Source organism: Acomys minous (assembly GCF_964271855.1).
Source record: "Acomys minous genome assembly, chromosome: 16".
Lineage (NCBI taxonomy): Eukaryota > Metazoa > Chordata > Mammalia > Rodentia > Muridae > Acomys > Acomys minous.
Window position 1 is genome coordinate 93,135,649 of NC_140498.1, and position 24,021 is coordinate 93,159,669.

General features: G+C 48.3%; 2 protein-coding genes across 4 annotated transcripts; one reads left to right on the top strand and one right to left on the bottom strand.

Moving 5' to 3' along the window:
• The first annotated feature begins 4,848 nt into the window (after positions 1-4,848).
• On the top strand, positions 4,849-14,690 carry SIRT4 (sirtuin 4). Of its 3 annotated transcripts, none has more exons than XM_084762221.1 (5): positions 4,849-4,975; positions 11,203-11,697; positions 12,252-12,546; positions 12,807-13,013; positions 14,322-14,690. In XM_084762221.1, the coding sequence occupies exons 2-4, from the start codon at positions 11,204-11,206 to the stop codon at positions 12,957-12,959; spliced, it is 942 nt and encodes a 313-aa protein (XP_084618347.1). In that variant the 5' UTR covers positions 4,849-4,975; position 11,203; the 3' UTR covers positions 12,960-13,013; positions 14,322-14,690. The 3 variants fall into 3 exon arrangements, with proteins under 3 accessions (XP_084618347.1, XP_084618348.1, XP_084618349.1); XM_084762222.1 differs by lacking the exon at positions 4,849-4,975 and adding an exon at positions 8,983-9,064; XM_084762223.1 differs by lacking the exon at positions 4,849-4,975 and adding an exon at positions 9,092-9,339.
• Positions 14,691-17,012: 2,322 nt separating this feature from the next.
• On the bottom strand, positions 17,013-23,710 carry PLA2G1B (phospholipase A2 group IB). The gene is made up of 4 exons (XM_084762823.1): positions 23,655-23,710; positions 21,378-21,537; positions 20,228-20,355; positions 17,013-17,243 (listed from the first exon to the last, which is right to left on the bottom strand). The coding sequence occupies exons 1-4, from the start codon at positions 23,686-23,688 to the stop codon at positions 17,125-17,127; spliced, it is 441 nt and encodes a 146-aa protein (XP_084618949.1). The 5' UTR covers positions 23,689-23,710; the 3' UTR covers positions 17,013-17,124.
• Positions 23,711-24,021: the final 311 nt, after the last annotated feature.

Genomic DNA, 24,021 nt, shown 5'->3' on the forward strand with positions numbered 1-24,021 from the left:
GCCAGGGCTACACATAAAGACCCTGTCTCGAAAAACCAAAACTAACCAACCAACCATAACCCTGAAACGTCTTCCTATTCCAGGGTTCCTGAGTTTGAATAGGGCAGGAATGGTTGGTTGGCCCTGACTGTTGTGTGACATGTCCTGACATGTCCTTACACGGATGGTGACAGTTCTTCATCACCTGCTGATGGAGACAAAAGCTGACGGAGGAAGAGGCCTTTACTATCTTTATTACGTAAGCACGGCCCCTCCCTCTCTCCATTTGTCCTTCTGACAGGGCCTCTGTCTATCTTCCTAGTTTCTCATTTGGAAAGCAAAACCAAACACAAAACAAACAAACAAACAAGCTAGTCAATATGGCCCATACCTGCAATCCCAGAACTTGAGAGAGATTTGAGCTCAAGGCTATCCAGGGCCACATAGTGAGAGAACCTCCCTCAAAAACCACATTAAAGAGCTTCCCAGTCAGAGCATGTGGCTGTGCGGGGAAAGTAGGGGTGCAAGAACAGCAGCAATGTTGAAAGGACTTTTAAGCCCTTCCTCAAGAATGGTGCCTGGTCGGGTGCAGCAGTGCATGTGTGTATGTATGATGTATGTATGTGTGTATGTATGTATGTATGCATGCATGTATGCACACCAGAAGAGGGCACCAGATCTCACTAAAGATGGTTGTGAGCCACCAGGTGGTTGGTGGGAATTGAACTCAGAACCTTTGGAAGAGTAGCCCGTGCTCTTAACCTCTGAGCCATCTCTCCAGCCGTTTAACTCCAAGTTCTGACACCCTCACACAGACATTCATGCAGGCAAAACACCAACGCACATAAGATAAAAATACATTAATTAAAAGCAAAAAACAAACAAACAAACAAACAAGAAGAATGGTGCCTTGTGGGGCTGGAGAGCACGGTCTGTTCTTCCAAAGGTCCTGAGTGCCTGGTCTTTGCAGTAAGCAGCTGGAAGAGATGGTGTCCGTCTGACTACAGCATTCCAAAAGGTCCATTCTTCATCTTGTGCTGAGACTTTGAGGCGACACAGTCCTATGCCAGACTGTTTTCTGTCACCTTGAGACAAGCCAAAGTTATCTGAGAGGAGGAAACTGCGATTGAAAAATTCCTCCAGGCCGGTCGTGGTGGCGCACGCCTTTAATCCCAGCACTCGGGAGGCAGAGGCGGGCGGATCGCTGTGAGTTCGAGGCCAGCCTGGTCTACAAAGTGAGTCCAGGACAGCCCAGGCTAACACAGAGAAACCCTGTCTCAAAAAGCCAAAAAAAAAAAAAAAAAAAGAAAAAAGAAAAAAGAAAAAAAAAAAAGAAAAATTCCTCCAAAAGCTGTAGGGCATCTTCTTAATTAGTGATTGATGGGGAGGGCCCAGCCCATTGTGGGTGGGGCCATCCCTGGGCTGGTGGTCCTGGGTTCTACAAAAAAGCAGGCTGAGCAAGCCATGAGAAATAAGGCAGTAAGCGGCACCCTCCATGGCCTCTGCATCAGCTCCTGCCTCCAGGTTCCTGCCCTGACTTCCTTCGATGATGGACTATGATGTGGAAGTGGGAGCCGAGTGGATCCTTTCCTCCCCAGGTTGCTTTGGTCAGCGTGTGTCATCACAGCAATAGAAACTCTGACTAAGACAGGTGCCAGGAAAAGTCTTACATCTCTCCCATGAAGAACAAGCAAAGGGGGAAAAAAAGAACAAGCAAAGGTTGGCTGGCTGCACTGAGATACTACAGGGTGGATGGAAACAGCATAATCAGTCTCCTGGGCTCAGGGTGCCCTTCAGATGTATGTGGTGCTGAAGTTCCCCAGGCCATTTTGCTAGACTGTGGCGAGTGTTGTCTACCTTACTGCTTCTACCAACCAGAAGACAAGTAATTGTGTATGGGTTAATAAAAAGACAGAAAATGATGGGGGTGGGTATGTGTGTTAGGGTTACTATAGCTGTGATTAAACACCATGATCAATACCAAGTTGGGGAGGAAAGGGTTTATTTGACTTAAACTTCCAGGTCACTGTTCATCACCAAAGGCAGTCAGGACAGGAACTCAAACAGGGCAGGAACCTGGAGGCAGGAGCTGATGCAGAGGCCATGGAGGGTGCTGCTCACTGGCTTGCTCCCCATGGCTTGCTCAGCCTGCTTTTTTTTTTTTTTGAAGGTTTATTTATTTATTATTATGTACACAGTGCTCTGCCTGCATGTACACTGGCAGGTCAGAAAAGGGCATCAGATCACAGTATTATTAGCCACCATGTGGTTGGTGGGAATTGAACTCAGGACCTCTGGAAGAGCAGTCAGTGCTCTTAACTTCTGAGCCATCTCTCCAGGCCCTCAGCCTGCTTTCTTATAGAACCCAGGACCACAAGCCCAGGGATGGCACCACTCACAACGGGCTGGGCCTCCCCCATCAATCACTAATTAAGAAAATGCATGCCACCTGGGCAGTTGTGGCACACACATTTAATCCCAGCACTCGGGGGCAGAGGCAGGTGGATCGCTGGGAGTTCGAACCCTGCTTTGTCTACAAAGTGAGTCCAGGACAGCCAAGGCTACACAGAGAAACCCTGTCTCGAACAAACAAACAAACAAAAAATAAAAAAACTAGCCGGGCGTGGTGGCGCACGCCTTTAATCCCAGCACTCGGGAGGCAGAGGCAGGCGGATCACTGTGAGTTCGAGGCCAGCCTGGTCTACAAAGTGAGTCCAGGATGGACAAGGCTACATAGAGAAACCCTGTCTCGAAAAAACAAAAAACAAAAAAAAAAACAAAAAACAAAAAACAACAACAACAAAAAAAACTAGCCAGCACAATAAGAGCGAGGAAAAACACTTTAAATCCCACAAAACAGCAACAATAAGACCAAAAAAAAAAAAAAAAAGTTCTCCTGGATAGAAGAATTCTACTTCTTTCCCATCATAATTCAAACTTCCCAGACCCTGAACTCTAATTAGTAGTAAATTAATCCGGTGTGCCAGAATGAGCCGGTGAGGGGCGTGGTGCCGCATGCCTTTAATCCCAGCACTCGGGAGGCAGAGGCAGGCGGATCGCTGTGAGTTCGAGGCCAGCCTAGTCTACAAAAGTGAGTCTAGGACAGCCAAGGCTACACAGAGAAACCCTGTCTCGAAAAATGAAAACAAAACAAAAAAAAAAAAAAAAGAGAGAAAAAAATGAAAACAAAAAACAAAAAACAGAATGAGCCGGTGAGATGGGAGACAGCCACTTCAGCGGTGGCAGAACCCTGGACACTGAGCTCCGTGGGAACCGGAGCACTGACGTCGCACAGCACAGATCACTCTATTTCTCTTCAGGATTCCGCGGCAGTGGGAAAGCCTCTGCTCCACTTGGCAAGACCGTATGCAAAGCGCACCGTCCCACCTTGAGCCCTTCGCTCCGTGATGATGCGTGAAGCTGATGACTGTGCGCAGAGTCAAACATGCCTTTGCGATCACCCACCTGCGCGCTGGGAGAAAGCCCTCTGCCGGTCCGGGTGCGTGCGGTCAACAACAGTGGTCCCCGGGGAAGATCCAACGTTGGGCGTTGGCTGAGCCGGGACGGGAGGCTGCGGGCTGTGGGTGTGTCCCCGCCCGGTGATTCAGGCCATCTGGCTGCTGTGCGCAGGTGTTCCTCGGGCTCTTTCCGGAACATCCAGAACCTCGCCGCTGCCGCCGAGTGCTTTGCGGATGAGCTCATCAGTGCCGCCGAGGGCCTTCCAACTCCTACGCCATCGGGAAGAAGCATGCTCTGGAGCGCGTGGCCAAGTCTAACCGCTCGTCTCCCAGCAGCTGCCTTTGAGACAATTTTTAAAAAACAAAACAACAACAAAAAAAACTTGGTGCGCATCTGTAACTTCAGCACGTGGGAGACTGAGGAGGCTACGCAGTGAGACTCTGTCTTAAACGAGGGATATTATTCTGTCCTAGCATATCTGTTTCTAGCCCTCAGGCCCCTTGGATCATTTTACTGGTGATTGGTGAGGGTTTTTGTTTGTTTGATTGGTTTTGGTTTTTCAAGACAGGGTTTCTCTGTGTAGCCTTGGCTGTCCTGGACTCGCTTTGTAAACCAGGCTGGCCTCGAACTCACAGCGATCCACCTGCCTCTGCCTCCCAATTGCTGGGATTAAAGGCGTGCGCCACCACACGTGCGCTGGGGAGGGCCGCTAGGGGAACAGCTGAGACTTCCCATGTAGAACAAAACTGAGACTTTTAGGAGTCTTCGTTGCAAGGCTCCTGCTCGGCTTGAGAATCCTCAAGGAGTTGGAGAGGATAAAGATGCCTAGGAAAAGCATCGGGAAAAAAAAATCAAACAAAACCAAACAAACAGAAACCAAAAAAACCGAACAAACAGACGTCAGACAGACGTCAAACGTATAAGGATGACTTCAAAACCAGCTGTTACCAGGATTCGCATAAGAAGAGTTATGAGTGCAAATAAAGCCCCCAAACAACAGCGTAAATAACAGAAAATAGTATGTAAAGGAGAAGGTATAACAATCAAGACTTTTAAGTTAGAGAACGTACTCAGCGAGAAAGTCTAACTTTCAAACCAGTATTGTTCAGTCTCCGTAGAGACTGTCAAAAATTGCCAATGCCGACTGTATTTCAAGTCGTCACGGCGGGGTATTGGGAAAAGTTTTCAATTAGCAATAATCGCGCCTCGGATAAACCTCATTGGCTACGATACTGCCACTGCGCAAAGCTGACGACTGACAGCGCTCGCTCAGCCTGCCAGGGATGACGTCGCCCGTCACAGTCACGGTGACCTCCGGTCCACGCGCGACCGCCACGGCGCGGGACCCCACGCCAGAACGTCCCTCTCAGTGCCCCGCGTGGGCAGACCCCTGCCGGCGGGTCATCTCGCGCCCGGAACGCTCGCGTCCTGCGAAGAACGCGGCGGTCGCTTGGGATGCTGGGGGACTCGTATGCAAATCGAGCTAACGTCACCGCGATGGCCCCGGCGGAGGCTCAACCGCGGCGGGAGGACGCGGGTAAGCCGAAGGGGCGGAAAGAAATGGGAGGACGTGTGGAAGCCGACCCTAGCGGGCGGTAGGGAGTGGCTTAGTGGCGAGACTAACTAACACTGGCCCAAGCCGAGTCTAACACTGGCCCTCCGGGGGGCAGGGAGGCAGGAGCATTGCTGCGAGTGAGGAGCCCAGGGGCCTCAGAGACAGGGATGCTGCTGGGTGAGAAACCTCCTAATAGATCAACGAATTGAAAAGGTTCCAGCGGATGGCGGGAGAAGAAAAAGGAACATAAAGGCAGGAGGAGAAAAGGCTAAAGCTCCAGACGAGAAGTTGTGAGGCGGGAAAAAGCTTTTTCACAAGAAAGAACCAAGTCAGAAAGAACAAAGGTCGAGCGTTCACGAGATCGGTAATAGAGAAACTATGGAAAGCTTACTCGAAAGGCGAATATTGTTTTTTTTTCTTTAGAACCATAATTATTCAGTCTCCGTAGAGACTGTCAAAAATTGCCAATGCCGACTATATTGCAAGTCGTCACGGCGGGGTATTGGGAAAAGTTTTCAATTAGCAATAATCGCGCCTCGGATAAACCTCATTGGCTACGATACTGCCACTGCGCAAAGCTAAAGAGCGACGCCCCCCTCGCATCGTTCCTAGGAAACGATGCGCCCATTACAAATAGGGGGTTTCGCGTCGACGGGGAAAACCTCCGATTGTTGTTAGAATGAAAGTTATGCCGCCAAATACACTCTTGTGGAGCTCTCTGTATGATACGTAGGAGGGAGATTATTGATTTTTTAAAAAAGACCGTTTACGTGCAGGGACATGAAGCAAAGCACTATGGGATCGGACATGCTAATAGACTCAGTTCAGCGCGCGAAAGGAGAAATGGGAGGAAACCGTGTTCTTTCGGGTTCCAAGGAGACTTTTAAAAATGATTTTATACACATTAAAATATGTGTACAAAATGTACATAACAGCCGGGCGTGGTGGCGCACGCCTTTAATCCCAGCACTCGGGAGGCAGAGGCAAGTCGATCGCTGTGAGTTCGAGACCAGCCTGGTCTACAAAGCAAGTCCAGGACAGCCCAGGCTACACCGAGAAACCCTGTCTCGAACAACCAAACCAAACCAAACAAAAAAAGTACATAGCATAAAATGTACGTTTTTAAAAAACTATCTTAAGAGTAAATTCAATGTCGCTGACTATATTTCGCATTCATCTCCAGAACCTTGAGATCTTCCCAAACTCTCTGTAAGCGTTAAATTTTCCCTAGCCCTTTTCATGCCCGGCCCGTGGCAAACGCTCCGTTAATCTTACTACTTAGAAGCAAAGGCAGATGGATCTCTCTGAGTTCGTGGCCAGCAGAGAGAGAGAGAAACAGAGACAGACAGACAGACGGAGACAGAGACAGAGACAGAGACAGAGAGACAGAGACTGAGACAGCCTCCTGTGAATGCCTGGTACTCATAAAAGTCAGAAGAGGGTGTCAGATCCTCTGGAACTGGGGTTACAGACGTTTGTGAGCCACGATGTTACACGCTCTGTAAGAGACGCCATTAACAGCTGAGCCGTCTTCTCTCCAGTCCCTTGCTGTAACATTTTATGACTTGTGCATATTGTAGCATATTGTAGCACATATTGGTATTTCATGCCTTTTTATAGCTCAATAATATTTCATCTAATGGAATTTTATTCATCATCCATTCTCCAATTAGCAATAATGGCACCTTAGGTAAAACTCATGGACTGTACACACTTGGATTATTTGAACCTTTGGTCTGATACAAATAATGCTGATTTGATGCACTAGTAACATTTTGACTTTTCCTGTTTTCAATTAAAAATTTTTTATTAGAGAGAGAGAGAGTGAGTGTAGGACACACTTGTAGGAGGGAGTGCTCTTCTTTCATCACGTGGATCCCAGGGACTGGATTCAGGTGAGGCTTGGAGGCGTCTCACCAGCCCAGCTCCTGTCTTCAGCTGTTTTGGTATATATATACTGGCCATGGGGTTACTGGCTCATATCGGAGTTCTATGTTTAATTCTAAGTGAAGATTTTTTTCACCTGTCGTTCTGAGACAGGAGGGTCTGTGTAGCCCTAGCTGGCATAGAATTTGCTATGTAGACCAGGCTGGCTTCAAACTCACAGAGATACCTCCCTCTGCATCCCAAGTGCTGACGACTAAAGGCCTCCAAACCAGCTCAACCCCTTTTTGTGGTTTAAGAAATTAAGCCCAAGGAGCTGGGCGGTGGTGGTGCACGCCTTTAATCCCAGCACTCGGGAGGCAGAGGCAGGCGGATGGCTGTGAGTTCGAGGCCAGCCTGGTCTACAAAGTGAGTCCAGGACAGCCAAGGCTACACAGAGAAACCCTGTCTCAAAAAACCAAAAAAAAAAAAAAAAAAAAAAAAAAAAAGAAAGAAAGAAAGAAAGAAAGAAATTAAGCCCAAGGTTTGTACAAGGTGGGCTTCCTAAGCCTTTCTGTGAAAATACTTTAATTCTGAGGAGAGAGGCTAGAAAGCCTTGTTACCCAGAAATACTGCAGCATACAAAATATGAAGTAAATTACTCTGCCTTGTCTTACTTTGGCAAGTAGAAAAGCTGTTCAAAACCTGTGCCTGAACTTCTTTCCTGAGGGAAGTTTCTCACTTTTATCTTGACTTTTGCTACGCATTAAAATTCAAAGAGTAGCAAAGCATGGTGGCGCACGCCTTTGATTCCAGCACCTGGGAGGCAGAGGCAGGCAGATCTCAGGGAGTTCAAGGCCAGCCTGGTCCATATAGAGAGTCCAAAGATAGACAGATCTAAGTAATGGAGAAACTGTCTCGAACAAACACAATTCAAATGGTAATCTCTGAGACTGTGACATATTTTAGTGGCTATACTTTAACATTTTATTTTATCTGTATGTGTTTTTCTGCATGCACAGGTCTGGGCACTACATGGTGCCTGGTGCTGAAAGAGGTCAGAAAAAGCAACCAGATCCCCTGAAACCGGAGTTACAGATGGTTGCCAGCCACCACATGCATGGGTGCTGGGTCCTTCTGTAAGAGCAAAAAGCTCTCTTAGCTGCTAAGCCAAATATCACCAGCGGTTGCAGGATATTTGAACCCATTGTGAACCGTAAAAACCTGTTTCTTGTTGGTGTGGTTCAAGCCCTAACACACACCATGAATCCAAGAACGTTCTGTTTGTGATGATGACGTGGCTCAGCCCTAGCACGCACCTTTAATCCAAGAGCTTCTGGGACACAGGATTTATTTATTTTTTAAATTTATTTTTAGATTTACCTATTTTATGATGCCCACAGAGGTCCAAAGAGGGCATCAGATAACTTGGGACTGAAGTCACAGATGACTGTGAGCTGTCATGTGGGCGCTGGGAATCGAACCTGGGTCCTCTGGAAGAGCAACAAGCCCACCCCTCCATTGAGCCAGCTCTTCAGCCTTACACAGGACGTAACAAAGCTAACCTACGGCTAAGAGGCAGCGCTAGAAACCAGCTGACAGGGATTGAGTAGAAAGAAGGTACTCTGAGAGACGGGTATTTAAAATAGCATGGAGAAGAAGGGGTTTTGTTTGTTTGTTTGGTTGGTTGGGTTTTTTTGTTTGTTTGTTTGTTTTTTTGCTTTTACCTTTTGGCTTTCTCCTCTTGGGCTGTCTGGGATGAGCTAGGAAGCCTTGAGCTTTTTGGGTTTGGGCCGGTTTCCTCAGGACCTGAGCTGGGTAGGAAGGTCAGCCGGGGCTTTCTTTGCCTCTCTGAGCTAGCAGGTTTTCACCCCAGCATCTGCCGCCTGAGTCTTCACTGGAGTCAGACTAGACTACATGACCCTGTCTCAGCAAACACACAACTCAGAAAAACCAAACAAACAAACACAAAAACCCCAAAAAGCAATCGTTGGTTCAGGTGTCAGCCACACACCGGGAACCTTAACTGAGTTGACCAAGAAAGACAGAGGGTAGTAGGTGGAAGAACGCGATAGGACCGTCATGTGGGAGACCCCCTAGGGTTCTGGGACTTGTAGTTTTTATCCAAGTAGTTCGGTTTCACGGACTACATTTCCCAAGATGCACACGTTACAAGCCAGTCCCACTGTTGGGTGAGAATTGTGGAAGGTAAGCGCTCTGACCCAGTTATAGGTTTCCAGCTGAGCATGTTTACAGGGGATTCCATTTGTCCTCTTTGTCCTCGAGGGAACTCAGAGGTTTGCCCCAGCAAAGCCCGACTGTTTAGCTGTTGACGTGTAGTCGTGGAATGTCCTGGAGAAAGCAGGGTCCTGAGCTCATGTGTAGAAAGCCAAGCCTAAAATGCGTGCCTGTCGCTAGATAACGTCTGCATTATATCAGAGAATATGCCAAAGGCTTGTTTTTACAACTTGGAAACTTGACAGGCAAGTGTATTTGTGTCTTGTCTCTTTCGTTATTCAAATAGCGGAACTTACAATGCAGAGTAAACAGATAACACGGGGGCGGGGGGGTGGGGAATGAAGGGATTTATGGTGTGTATGTGAAGACACGAATAAAACAAAGAAGCCCGAAAGGTCAGAATAACGTCCTGAAAACCTCCCATATTGGGCTGGAGTATAGCTCTGTAAGAGAGTGGTTGATTACCTGGCGTCCCAGAGGTTTGGTCCCCAGCACGGTGTAGAAAAAGAACCTGGCACACTAGAATTCAAATATCTCATGGAGAGTAAAATAATCCCGGTTTAGTTGGGTGTGCCCTGTAATCCTTGGCCTGGGCTACAGGCAATTCTGTCTCAAAAAATAAATAAATAAATAAATAAATCTGGGGGGCTGGAGAGATGGCTCAGAGGTTAAGAGCACTGGCTGCTCTTCCAGAGGTCCTGAGTTCAATTCCCAGCAACTAACTAGGCAGTGGCTCACAACCATCTGTAATGTGATCTGACGCCCTCTTCTGGCCTACAGGTGTACATGCAGGCAAAAAACTATATACATAATAATGAATAAATATTTTGTTAAAATCTGATTTAAACCAGCTAAGTTATAGAAAAAAATAGTTCCTTGAGGGATAATGTTAACAAAAATATAGATAAATATTACCATAGCATGTTTACATTAGTAACAGGTGAAAAGGAGCTATTAAAACTTTGTTTTTATTTTAAAATATTTATTTATTTTACATATGAGTGCTCTATCTGCATGTACACACCTGCATGTCAGAAGAGGGCATTAGATCCCAGTATAAATGGTTGTGAACCACCATGTGGTTGCTGAGAATTGAACTCAGGACCTCTGGACGAACAGACAGTGCTCTTTTTTTTTTTTAATATTTTATTTAATTTTAATTTATGTGCATTGGTGTGAGGGTGTCAGATCTTGGAGTTACAGACAGTTGTGAGCTGCCATGTGGGTGGTGGGAACTGAACCCAGGTCCTTTGGAAGAGCAGGCAGTGCTCTTAACCACTGAGCCATCTCTCCAGCCCCCAGACAGTGCTCTTAACCGCTGAGCCATCTCTCCAACCCAGTATTTACTTTATTTATTTATGTATTTATGTATTTATTTATTTATTGAGACAGGGTCTCTCTGTGTAGCCCTGGCTGTCTGGCACTCACTCTGTAGACCAGGCTGATCTCAAATTCACATAGATCCACCTGCCTCTGCCTCCCAAGTGCTAGGATTAAAGGCGTCCACCACCACTGCTCAGCAAAAATTTGTTTTTTAAATGTTAAAAATATTTTAAAGTAAAATTTATGTGTTGAGCTATTTTACCTGCACATATAGTTGTGTGCACCACTTTTGTTCCTAGTGCTTGCAGAGGCCGGAAGAGGGTGCCTGGTCACTTGAAAGTGCAGTTACAGATGGTTGTGAGCCACCATGGAGGTGCTGGGAATTGAACCCAGGTCCTCTGGGAAAACAGCTTGTGCTCTTAACCCCTGAGCCGTCTCTTCAGCCCCATATCTGACTTCCTACACCTCTTCCCCCCTCCCTCCCCCTCCCTCCCCCTCCCTCTCTCTCTCTCTCTCTCTCTCTCTCTCTCTCTCTCTCTCTCTCTCTCTCTCTCTCTCTCTCTCTCTCTCTCTCTGAGCCCAGGCTGGCCTCCAACTCTCCTGGTAGCTAAGGATACCCTAAGCTCCTAACCGTCCTCCTCCTGTCTCCCAAATGCTGCGACTTCAGGGATGGGCCGCCATAGCTGAATGGTATTCCCATGAGTGAACAGCTACAGTTTTGCCGATCCCTGGTGATTAATCTCTTCGTCAAACTCAGCTTCTCTCATGGATTTCTTTTTCTCTAGGATGAGAATGACCGGATTGACTCTCAGGCCGACAAAGGGCCGTTGGATCCCCCACCTCAGCCGGCCGCGTTCTCACGGGGCCACTGGGTTATTCGTGCCGCCCTGTCCTCCTTTGGACCCTGAGAAGATCAAAGAGTTACAGCGCTTCATTACCCTGTCCAAGAGACTCTTAGTGATGACGGGCGCAGGCATCTCCACCGAGTCTGGGATCCCAGACTACCGGTCCGAAAAAGTGGGACTTTATGCCCGCACTGACCGGCGACCCATCCAGCACGTGGATTTCATAAGCAGCGCCCCAGTCCGCCAGCGGTACTGGGCCAGAAACTTTGTGGGCTGGCCCCAGTTCTCCTCTCACCAACCCAACCCGGCACACTGGGCTTTGAGCAAGTGGGAGAAACTCGGGAAGCTGCACTGGTTGGTGACGCAGAATGTGGACGCTTTGCATTCCAAGGCGGGGAGCCAGCGGCTGACGGAGCTCCACGGATGCATGCACAGGTGCAGACACAGGCTGGCCTCAAACTCACAAAGATCCACCTGCCTCTGCCTCCCGAGTGCTGGGCCCTGCTTATAAAATTATTATTATCTTAAAAAGAAAACCCCACATTTATCATTTGTAAAGTATTCTGTGTGCATGTGCGCCTGCGGGCCAGAAGAGGGCGCCAGATCTCATTATAGATGGTTGTGAGCCACCATGTGGTGGCTGGGAATTGAACTCAGGATCTCTGGAAGAACAGCCAGCACTCTTAACCTCGGAGCCATCTCTCCAGTTATTTTCATTGCCGCCTCATAACTAATTTTGCTACTGTTATTAATCTTAATGTCAAAATCGATGTTTTCCCACGGTCTTAAGACCACAGGGCCTCGACCCACAGGTTGAGAACCGATAAAAAGAGCACTTTGGACATTGCAAAATGGGCGGGGTTGGCATGGGTATTAGGAAAAGAAAGTGACTCTTATTTTTTTTCCTTGGGGGCTGAAAATGGTCGGGTTGCTCTGGCAGCTTTGTACCTCCCTCCCGGGAACTATATTCAACAGTATTTGTTTTTTAGAGTCCTGTGCCTGAACTGTGGGGAGCAGACTCCCCGAAGGGCGCTGCAGGAACGCTTCCAAGCCCTGAACCCCAGCTGGAGCGCTGAGGCGCAGGGCGTGGCCCCTGACGGTGACGTGTTCCTCACCGACGAGCAGGTCCGGAGCTTTCAGGTCCCGTCCTGCGATCGATGCGGCGGCCCTCTGAAACCAGACGTCGTTTTCTTTGGGGACACAGTGAACCCAGACAAGGTTGACTTTGTGCACAAGCGTGTGAAAGAGGCTGACTCCCTCCTGGTGGTGGGATCGTCCCTGCAGGTACCCAACGGGGTCAGGGTCGCAGTTGCCGTGTGTGCGTGCGTGTGTGCGTGTGTGTACGTGTACACAGTTCTGTCAGTTCTTACCTTTCACCATATGGGTTTTGGGGATTGAGCCCCCATCACCCAGCATGGTGGCAAGCATCTTTACCTGCTGAGCTCAGCTCCTTTTGATCGCTGTCTGTGTGTTTGGTTTCGGAGGGTGTAAGGGCGGTTCTCTTCCTGGATCTAGAGCCATCACTCCGTCTTCTGTCTGGGTAGGTGTTCTCTGGTTACAGGTTCATCCTCACCGCCAGGGAGAAGCAGCTCCCGATTGCCATTCTGAACATTGGCCCCACACGCTCGGATGCCTTGGCTTGCCTGAAGCTGGATTCTCGCTGTGGAGAGCTGCTGCCTTTAATCGACCCGCAGTGACTGCAGTCCGATGTTCCAAGGGCTGGAAACGGACTTTGAGTCCTGCTGCTAAAGGTAACAGCCTCCTCCGAGGAAAGGGTCTGGCCAGGTGTGCTGCCTCACGATGGTGGTTCCAGCCCTCAGAAGGCTGACGGAAGAGCGGGGACCTGAGCTCAAGGCCAGTCTCGGCTACGTAGTGCGTTCTAGGCTGGATCAGGCCACAGGCATGAGACACTACTCCACACAAAAACAAAAACAAAACAAAAGCCAGAGGCCAGTCAGTTTCCTATTAGACCTAGTAGTTAAGGTGACAAAAGAGACAGTTCTAATTATGACCATTAAAAAATGTATTTATTTATTTATTATTTTGTATACAGTGCTCTGCCTGCATATACACCTGCTGGCCAGAAGAGGGCATCAGATCACATTATAGATGATCGTGAGCCACCATGTGGTTGCTGGGAATTGAACTCATGACCTCTGGAAGAACAGACAGTGCTCTTTAACCTCTGAGCCATCTCTCCAGCCACTAATTATGACCTTTTAAAAATGAAACGTTTTTTGTTGTTTGTTTGTTTGTTTGAGATAGGGTTTCTCTGTGTGGCCTTGGCTGACCTAGAACGCTGTAGACCAGGTTGGCCTCAAACTCAGAGATCCATCTGCTTCTGCCTCCTGAGTGTTAGGATTAAAGGCATGTGCCACCACAGCCCAGCTCCTTTTTTTTTTTTTTTTTTTTTTAATCAGTGGATGGGAGGCTGGAGAGATGGCTCAGAGGTTAAGAGCACTGTCTGCTCTTCCAGAGGTCCTGAGTTCAATCCCCAGCAACCCAATGGTGGCTCACAACCATCTATACTGAGCTCTGGTGCCCTCTTCTGGTGAGCAGGTTTACATGCAAGTGGAACACTGTATACATAATAAATAAATCTTTTAAAAGATCAGTGGATGGATTTCTTGCTGTTATTTATCTATTAATTTATTTATTTGTTTTTTCAAGACACAGTTTCTCTGTGTAGCTTTGGTTGTCCTGGACCCCACATTGTAGACCAGGCTGGCCTTGAAGGCACAGAGACTTCCCCTTTCTCTGCCTCTCAAGTGCTGGGATTAAAGGCTTGCTCCACCACCCAGCTTTGTTTTTTTGGTTTTGGTTTTGATTTTTCTAGACAAGGTTTCTCTGTGTAGCCTTGGCTGACCTAGACTCACTTTATATACCAGGCTGGCCTCGAACTCACAGCGATCCGCCTGTCTCTGCCTCCCGAGTGCTGGGATTAAAGGCGTGCACCACCACCGCCCGGCCCCTCTACCCTGTGTTTTTAATGTTGATGTTTCTTCCTCTCCATTTCCATCTTATTTATCTTGGCATTAACTTGTTTCATTTCTTTTCAGAGCCCTAAGGAGTCTTCCCTTTCCTCTCAAACTAATGGAAGCGTACGACCGCATCCTACAGAGGGCAGCAAAGAGCTGTCTACAGGCCAGTCCACCACTGCACCCTCCTGTTTACAGACCAGCTGTTTCAGGACAGATGCGAACCAGTCCTTTTCTTGTCACCTGGAAGAAGAAACAGCCGAAAAGTGTGACAGCCAGAACAGTCTGCGGAGAGCCAACCTTGAGAGCTCACTAATTCAGGGACTAAGCAGAATTTAGAATTCCAAACGGTTGTGTCTGACTGGAGCACTTTGATCTTTTTGGGAACGTGAGCAATAACAAAAGTGAATTTTCTATTAAGCAAATAATAAGCTATTTTTCAATAGTGTATCAAGTGTGTGGGCTATGCATTTATCTATCTCTCTGGCCATCCTACCCTCCTTCCATCCTACCCCCCTCTTTTGAGACAAGGGCTAACTTGCAGACATGTTTTCTTCTCTCTCTCTCTCTCTCTCTCTCTCTCTCTCTCTCTCTCTCTCTCTCTCCCTCCCCCCAAGATAAAGATAGGGTTTCTCTGAGTAGCCCCAGCTGTCCTGGAACTCACTCTGTAGACCTGGATGGCCTCAAATTCAGAGGTCTGCCTGCCTCTACCTCCTGGGATTAAAGGCCTGTGCCACCCCCCATTACAGACGGTTGTGAGCTGCCGTGTGAGTGCTGGGAATTGAACTCAGGACCTCTGGAAGAAGAGCCAGTGAATGGTCTTAGCCGCCAAGCCATCTCCCCAGGCCCTTCATTTCTTTTTATATACTTTAATTAAAAACAAGGCACACACCCAGGAAGTAGTGGCTCACGCCTTTCATCCCAGCACTTGAGAGGCAGAGGCAGGCAGATCTCTGTGAGTTCGAGGCCAGCCTGGTCTACAGATCCAGTTCCAGGACAGCCAGGGCTACACAGAGTGACCGAATCTCGAACCTCGAAACAACAACAACAAAATTTACAAAAGTTATAGAGCCAAAACAAACTAAAGCGCCCTCCCTCAGGAAAATATCCAGCGTTTACAACATATTAAGGAAGCATTTTACAATCCATCTTCTCACATCCCGGTCCCGCATATGTAATATGGACTCTATTATTTCTTTGAAAGTTGGGGTTATCCAAGGGCTGGGAGTGTAGCTTACTGTTGATAGCTTGCCTCTGCGTCCCGAGTGCTGGGACTAAAGGCGTGCCCACCACGCCCAGCTGATCTGAATCTTCTGATCCTCCTGCCTCCACCATCTGAGCGCCAGGGCTACATGCCGGGTTGTGTTTAGTAGTGGGACTGGAATCCAGAGCCTCCTGCATCCTAGGCGAGCACTCTTTCAACTGAGCCGTATTCTCCGGTCTCTTTTGTTTTCATCGCCACAAACAGTAATGAAGAGCAAGCACCAGTCTCCTGGACCTAACGCTGACTCTTCGCCATTCACACACTAAGTTTCCAGCTTCTTTCCGCCAGGCCGTGCCTCAGGGAGGGGCCTGGTTCGGGCCTTTACAGTTATTTGAGGGGAAGGTTTTTGCTCTGAGCTCTGACACTCACCAGTTGTTTCAAAAGAAGCGGAGGAGCCAGAGATTCAAAGCTGGCTGAGGCGAGGCGTCTCGCTCCGCTTTCTTGGGGTTCACAATCTCAGGTGACTTAGGAAGAATGAGGTTCCAACCTTAGTTGTGTCACCTGGAAATGAATGGCCTGGCTTACATAGTGAGGTCACAGGCCAGCTTAGAAGACATAGTAAGACTCTTGTCTCAAAAGATTACCACACATAGGGAAGTCCAGGTCAGCTGGGCTATCTCTAAGAAGGAAAAAGAAAAAAAAAGTGTATAAGAAAGAAAAAAAAATGATTTAAGATAGTTGGAAATAGACCCAGAAGAATGAGAACACATGAAAATTGGCTCCTACCCAGAGCTCAGCTGGGGGGCATGGCCCACACCTTTACTTTAATCCCAGCACTCAGGAGGCAGAGGCAGGTGGATCACTTTGAGTTTGAAGCCAGCCTTGACTACAAAGCGAGTCTAGGACGGCCAAGGCTACACAGTGAAACCCTGTCTTGGAAAAAAAGAAGAAGAAGAAAGAAAAGAAAAAAGAAAAAACAAACAAACCCAGATCTCAGTTCGGGTCCAACCCTCTAGTACCAATACATCAGACTATCAGAGGCCTCGGAGACACACGGGCCCAGTGCAGAGTAGATAATCGTTGACAGTGACTGAAAATCGTCAACCACCTTTCTTTTTCTCTTCTTTTGAGACAGATGGCCATCGCAGAAGCTGACTCACTTTGTAGATCAGGCTGGCCTCAAACTCAGAGATCCACCTGCCTCTGCCTCTTGAGTGCTGGAATGAAAGGCGAGCACCACCCCCACCCCTACCGCCGCCCCCACCACGGCCGCCCCCACCCCCACCCCCACCACGGCCACCGCCCCACCGCTGCCCTCACCACCGCCGCCCCCACCCCCACCCCGGCCACCGCCCCACCGCTGCCCCCACCACCGCCGCCCCCACCCCCACCCCGGCCACCGCCCCACCGCTGCCCTCACCACCGCCGCCCCCACCACCTCCAGGTTCATCATCTACTCTGCAAGGCGCTTCCTGCAAACATCATTCTGCTTGTCTTCAGCTCCCAAGGCTACATGGGATGATTTTCTCTGAGGATCTAGTTCTAATTAATGTTCGGTAGATGGAGACCACAACCACCAAACCCGGGCTCTTTCGGTACGTGCTTTATTAGAGGGCTGGGTGCAAAGTGAAGCCGAGGCAGGCAGGCAGGCGTGCTGGAGGCAGGGGCTCGGGTACAAGTCTAACAGAACTTCTTGGTGTCAAGGTCTTTGTACTGTTTGTTGTACGGAGCCTTGGAGAAGCAGATGGCGGCCTCGCGGTCACAGTTGCAGATGAATTCCTCACATTCCTTGTTTTTTTCTGGAAAGACACAAGAACAGAAAGTTGAGGGGGAGCCCATGGGAAAGGCAAGGTGTGGGCTGGGCATGTGTAAGTCTATTGGGAAGCGGGGAGCGCTGTAACTTTATAGGTTTTTCTTTCTTTCTTTCTTCCTTTCTTTGTGTGGTTTGTGCTGCTGTCTCCTAACAGTGTCTTGGTTGGCTCAGCTCAGCTTCTCCTGCCTCAACTGTCACCCACTATCTTCCCACTCTGCCAGCCCACTGTCACTCTCAACTGTCTCTTATTTTTATTCTTTTATTTAATTTTAATTTATGTCCGTCCGTGTGGGAGTATCAGATCTTGGAGTTAGAGACAGTTGTGAGCTGCCATGTGGTTGCTGGGAATTGAACCCCGGGTCCTTTGGAAGAGCAGGCAGTGCTCTTAACCACTAAGCCATCTCGCCAGCCCTCAACTGTCTCTTATTTCCACTCTACTCAATCTTTCTTCTTCTTCTCTCTAGCCCTATTCTCTCTTCCGTTTTCCTGCACCAACCGTCTTCTCTGACCCTGCCCTTCTGTCGGCTGGACCCTCCTCCGATCCTACTCCAATCTCTCTGCCTTCGCCAGGTCCCCCCCCCCCCCATTTTCCCTTTTTGTTTTAATTAGCGCTTCCCTTAAGGTGCAATTAGATCTTTCTACAGCTGCTTGTTAATATTTTCCATTCCCCCGATTTCTTTTGTATAACAAATACAGGGGAATGCCGTGGGCTGGTAGACGGTAGACTCTCTGTATGTTGAGCCTCCAGCCGCTCAAGGGTCTTGCCTGTAATTTTCCCTTAGTTAAGGGCCGAGGAGCTACCCACGCAGGCTTGTCAGTCAGCCATTTTAAGGTGCAGCCATTGGTATACTTCCAGCAGTGCTCCCCCCCTTATAAATTTGGAAACCCAATCCCTGTTGTGTCCTGTTTGTGGACAACCTGCACAGTTTGTCATTGCCCCGATGACGTTTTCCAGCACCTTCCTCTGAAGCGTCTTCTACTTTACCCCTTATTGTAGGGATTGCCTCTGGTATTGAGGGATTATTAACCTGTATTCCCCACTGCTCTAATAAATCTTGTCTCCATTAATTTATGGCTATGTCAGCCACATAAGGCCTTAACTTTCCTATTTGACCTTCTGGTTCCACACTTTTTTTTTTTTCAAAACAGGGTTTCTCTGTGTAGCCTTGGCTGTCCTGGACTCGATTTGTAGACCAGGCTGGCCTCGAACTCGAACTCACAGAGATCCGCCTGCCTCTGGCTCCCCAGTGCTGGGATTAAAGGTGTGCGCCACCATGCCTGGCTCTGGTCCCACACATTTAACCTATCACATACTTTGTTTTATCTGAGATAACGTTCTAATTCCTAGAAACTAGGTATAAACTTTCTGAAATGGCCATTCTGAATTCTGAGATTTTTGTGAAGTAATAATTACATAAGCTTCTGTATCCACCAAACCTTTGGCTTTTGGTCATTAACAACTGTTTGTCAGAACACATGTTTTCCAGGAGTTCCAAACCCTCTTGTTCTTTGTACTGGAGCAGCTTTGCCTTTGGTGTAGGGAAACAGTAGCTACTGAGCAACCCGATCACTGTGTTAAATTGCATATCTTATTTTTTTTTAACATTAGCCATTATTTGAAATTCTCCTTTGAAAACTTCATCTATAATTCCTTGGGAAGTCAAACTGCCCCTTCCCAAGACCATTCCTACTGAGCACAGATTGCTAAAACTTGTTGGTCAGTTGTGCTGGCTCCAGGCGAGTGCCTTGTTTAGCGAGGGGCCTGGTCTAAAGATGTGGTAGAGAGTGATTGAAGAAGACACAGGATCCCAATGTATTCCTGTGCACAAATAAGCATTGCTGGGCGTGGTGGCACAGGAGGGAGAAGGGGCAGGTGGATCTCTGAGTTTGAGGCCAGCCTAATCTACAGAGTGAGTTCCAGGATAGTCAAGGCTATACAGAGAAAGCCTGTCTCAAAAAAACCGAAAACATAAATAAGCCAAAAATAAAAAAAATATTAAAATATACAAACATGTACATGTGAACCTAAAAATCAGAAAAGTACAACTATCAGCTACCACTTCTAAAGTTATATGATTAGCCGGGGTGTGTGTGTGTGTGTGTGTGTGTGTGTGTGTGTGTGCGTGCGCGCGCGCGCGCGCGCACCCTTTACTCCCAGCACTTGGGAGGCAGAGGCAGGTGGATCGCTGTGAGTTCCAGGCTCAGCCTGGGCTACAAAACAAGTCTAAGAGAGACACAGAGAAACCTTGTCTCGAAAAACAAAAATAAATAAATAAACAAACAAACAAATAAAATTATCTTCTTTGTTTTTTTTATTTTATGGTTTTTTGAGACAGGGTCTCTCTGTGTATCCCTGGCTGTCCTGCACTCATTTTGTAGACCAGGCTGGCCTCGAACTCACATCGATCCACCTGCCTCTGCCTCCAGAGTGCTGGGACTAAAGGCGTGCGCCACCACGCCCAGCTAAAATTATCTTCCTTAAGGCCACCCTCCTGTGCTGAGATGATGGCGAGGGCACCACCACATCAATTTTATGGGCTTTAGAGATGGGATCCAGGGCTCTGTGCACGCTGGTAGGCAAGCAGTCTAGCACTGAGCCATATCCCCAGGCCTCTGATTCCTCATCTGTATAATGGTAATAACATGTCTTTCGCTGCGTACATGTTTAGTCCAGTGTTTGGCGTATAAACAGTGATACAGCTTCCGGGTGTTTAGTAAATACAGAATCACTATAACAGAGCAGTTATAAGGGGAGAGGCTTTTCTGTATGACTTCTAAGCTGCGTAGCCTTGTCCAAGCGGCTTAGCCCTTCCTCATCTTCCTCATCAGCATCATTGTCGATGTTTCAGTTATCTCCCTGATGAGGTTGCTGTGAGGTCAGGTGCGACCAAGGAAATGACCATTAAATGGTGACTGTCCTCGATTCCTTCCCCCTTCCAAACCCGCCCAGGTCCCCGAGGGTAAACCTACTACTGCAGGTGATCTCATTCCCGGAGCAGGAGTAAGAGTACGAGTTGGTGTAGGGGTTGTCGAGGAGGAACGTGCAGCTTTTCAGCTTCTTGGCCTGGGAGTAGCAGTGGTCGTGAGTCTGGCAGCATCTGCGGAGAAAGGGGGGGGGGACAGCTGAGGGAGGGGGGGTCAGCTGAGGGAGGGGCACGGACATGCAAGTTCTCACTAGCAGGCTTTCTCAAACGTGTGAGGCTGACTTAGACACAGTATTCCAGAAGTGCTCTAAGGCTCGAGCGTCTGTGACCTCGGCTGGGTGTGGTGGCGCCGCCTTTGATCCCAGCCAGCACTCAAGAGGCAGAGGCAGGCGGATCGCTGTGAGTTTGAGGCCGGCCTGGTCTACAAAGGGAGTCCAGGACAGCCAAGGCTGCACAGAGAAACCCTGTGTCGAAAAACCAAAAAACCAAACGAAACCAAAAAGAATCTGTGATCTCTATTAGCATATATTTATGGAAAGCAACTTTTGCCCAGTGTGGTCGTTCCCACCTTTATTTAATCCTAGTACTTGGAAGGCAGAGGCAGGTAGATCTCTGAGTTTAGATTAATCAGGGCTAATATAGTGAGACCTTGTCTTTATAAAAAAAAAAAGTGACATTTTAAAAACCCAAGGCTGACACGGTGGTGGTTGGTGGTGCCCTAGTCTGGCACTAGAGGGCAGCATTGCACACTATTTACATAGGGCAGCATTGCCCACTATTTACATTTCACACATTCAGCTTTCAGCGAGAGCTACATACAGGATCCTCTCGACAGATTTCTTTACATGACAAGAGGTAAAAATATATGCTGGGTGTGGTGGTGGACGTCTTTAATCTCAACACTGAGGAAGCAGAGGCTGGAAGATCTCGGAGCTCACCACCAGCATGCTCCACAGAGAGTTCCAGGAGAGCCCAGCATGCAAAAAAACAAACAACAGTAAAAAACAAAAACAAACAAACAAACAAAACTAATAAATAAATAAATAAATAAATAAATAAATAAATAAATAAAAATAGGCTATGTGATGCTCGGTGGATACGCATGCCTCCTCCTTGTGCCTCCTGAGATGAGCGGCCTGTTCTCTGTCCCCACCCCGACACAGACATCCCGGTCTCCCATCAGATGGATCGCTCACCTGTCTAAGTCGTCCACTGGGGTGCCTGAGCCTCCCAAGCCACAGAAGCAGCCATAGTTGTTGTAGTCTCTCAGGGGATCACTCCCGGGGATGGTGCACTTGATCATATTGCGGAACTGCCACACAGCCCGAGGGCTGATGCTGTGTGCGGTAGCACCGGCTGCAAGAACACACAGCACGCTCAAGTCATCTTCCTCCTTGGCTCTTACTTGTTGCTTCAGGAGAGCATCAGTTCCCAGGAACCCACTGAAGTGAACAGGTGTCACCCTTGCTTGCGCCCAAGCACTCATAGATGTCGTGGTGCAGGTGAGGAGGTCAGAGGACACCGCTAGGCGTTGGTTTTCCACTTCCATTATGTTCTCTGAGCAGGAAGGGTGTCTACTTTTTTTCAGACAAGGAGTTGCCCTGTAACTCAGGCTAGCCTCCAACTCCGCAGCAACCTCCAACATCCCTCCCTCAGCCTCCCCAGTGGTAGGATTATAAATAATCACCACGGTACAGGGCTGAACTCCCTCTCCAACATTAAGTTATATATGAAGATAGCCTTCTGCATTGCTTGCCCTCTCACGGTCAGGGAAGACAGGCACCACACTGATGAGATGCCTTGCTGGTCCCTATGTTGAGGAGCTGAGAACACGCTCCAGTCAACAGCCAGAGAAGAATATTGGTTCAATAACCCAATAGTCCAACCATCCCTTGAGTTTGAAAGTAGCCCTACCCCTCCTCAAGCCTTGGCCAGCACAGAGAACAGGTGTCTTTTCAGGGTCTCACAATGCAGTCCTGGCTGGCATGAATTTACTATGTTGACTAGGCTGGTCTTGAACTCACGGAGATTCACTTGTCTCTATCTCCCTAGTGCTGGGATTAAAGGTGTGCGCCACCGTGCTTGGCTTCCTTCATTCAGGCTTTCTGAGACAGGATCTAACATTTTGGGCTAAGCTGGCCTTGAATTCATGGCAATCCTCCTGCCTCAGCCTCCAGAGAGTGAGAGTTACAGGCACGAGCATCAACTACCAGAGGGTTTTTACTATGTAAACTGTCTGGTGGTGTCAAACTTGAAATTCTCCCGAATCAGCCCCTTGAGTGTGGGGATCAAAGCCGTGCACCGCCCAGCCCCGCTTACTCTTCTTTTTCTCCACCTTCCTGGGCTCCTTCTGACTGACCATTTGTGAGGAAACCCCAGGGACAAAGACAGGGCGCAGCTGGCTTCCCCCACACTGTGGCTGACCCCTGTGGTGGCAGTGACTATCCATCTGCGATTCAGCTAGACATACGCTTTGCAGAAGCTAGATACAGAACAGGCATGACTAATGTGAGTGTGTGTGCACATGTGCGTGCATGCGTGCGCATATGCAAGTGTACATATATGCTTCTGGAAAAGGAGCATGCCTCTTTCATCTTTTTTAAATGATTTATTTATTATGTGTACAGTATGATCAGATCACATTATAGATGGTTGTGAACCACCACGTGGTTGCTGTGAATTGAACTCAGCTCACAAGTGTCTGTGACTCCAATTCTAGAGGATCTGAACCCTCTTCTGGTCTCTGTCAGCACTGCTCACACGCAGTTCATAGCGTACATGCATGGAAAATTCTTATGCACACACAAATACACAGACACACACAGATATACAGGCACACAGACATAAATACACACGACACACACAGACACATACACACAGACACACAGACACACACATAGACACATACACAGACACACACACATGATACACACAGACACATACACACACACAGACACACACAGATACACAGACACACAGACACACACAGACAGACAGACACACACACACATGTGAGACAGGGTTTCTCTGTGTAGCCTGGACTGTCCTTGACTCTTTAGAGCATGCTGACCTCAAACTCTGCCTCTGCCTCAAGTGCTGTATTTAAAGGCATGTGTCACCACTGCCCAGCAAAAATAAATATTTCTTATAAGAAAAAAAACCAAGTTGCCAGGGCACTGGTAGGGCCAGGGAAATTGGTGTCAGAGCAATATGGCAGAGGCAGGAGGGCGCTTTCTTTGCTTTGGTAGGTGAAAGGACAAATTTTTCTAAGGAGTCATCTGAGTTCAGACCTAGAGGTTAAAACGTGCCAGCTGTTCTGAACATGGGGGTGAGGAGGGAACCCAAACCCAGAGGCTATTAGACCCCCCCCCCATGGGGAACCCCAAACAGAACTCCAGCTGTCCCAGCAGGAGGGGAGCCTGGGAGAGGAGGGAGGCTGTGGGGCACTCAGACCTGAAGGCTGAGGGTCGTACCTGTGAGCAGAGCAGCCAGCAGAAGGAGCTTCATCTTGAGTGACGACAGGAGCACGCAAGAGACTTCTGTCTTTATAGTTGGGGCCCCGCGCTCCCAAGATAAGGCTGTTTGCTTTGCTCTTAGCCACTCCAGGCTTGGCCTTGAGTCCATCGGGGAACAACCAGAACGGTTTTCCTGTAAGAGAGGACTGAGGAGAACAGTCTCGGATGGCGGCTGGTACTTCCTCACCAAGGGGAAAGTTTTTACACCTGGGAATCTTTTACTGCCGTTGCCCCCTTTGAAAACAAGTCCCAAGAGGTCCTGCAATTCACTAGGTATCTGAAAAAAAGCTTTGAAATCTTTTATAGTTTATTATTATTTTTAGTT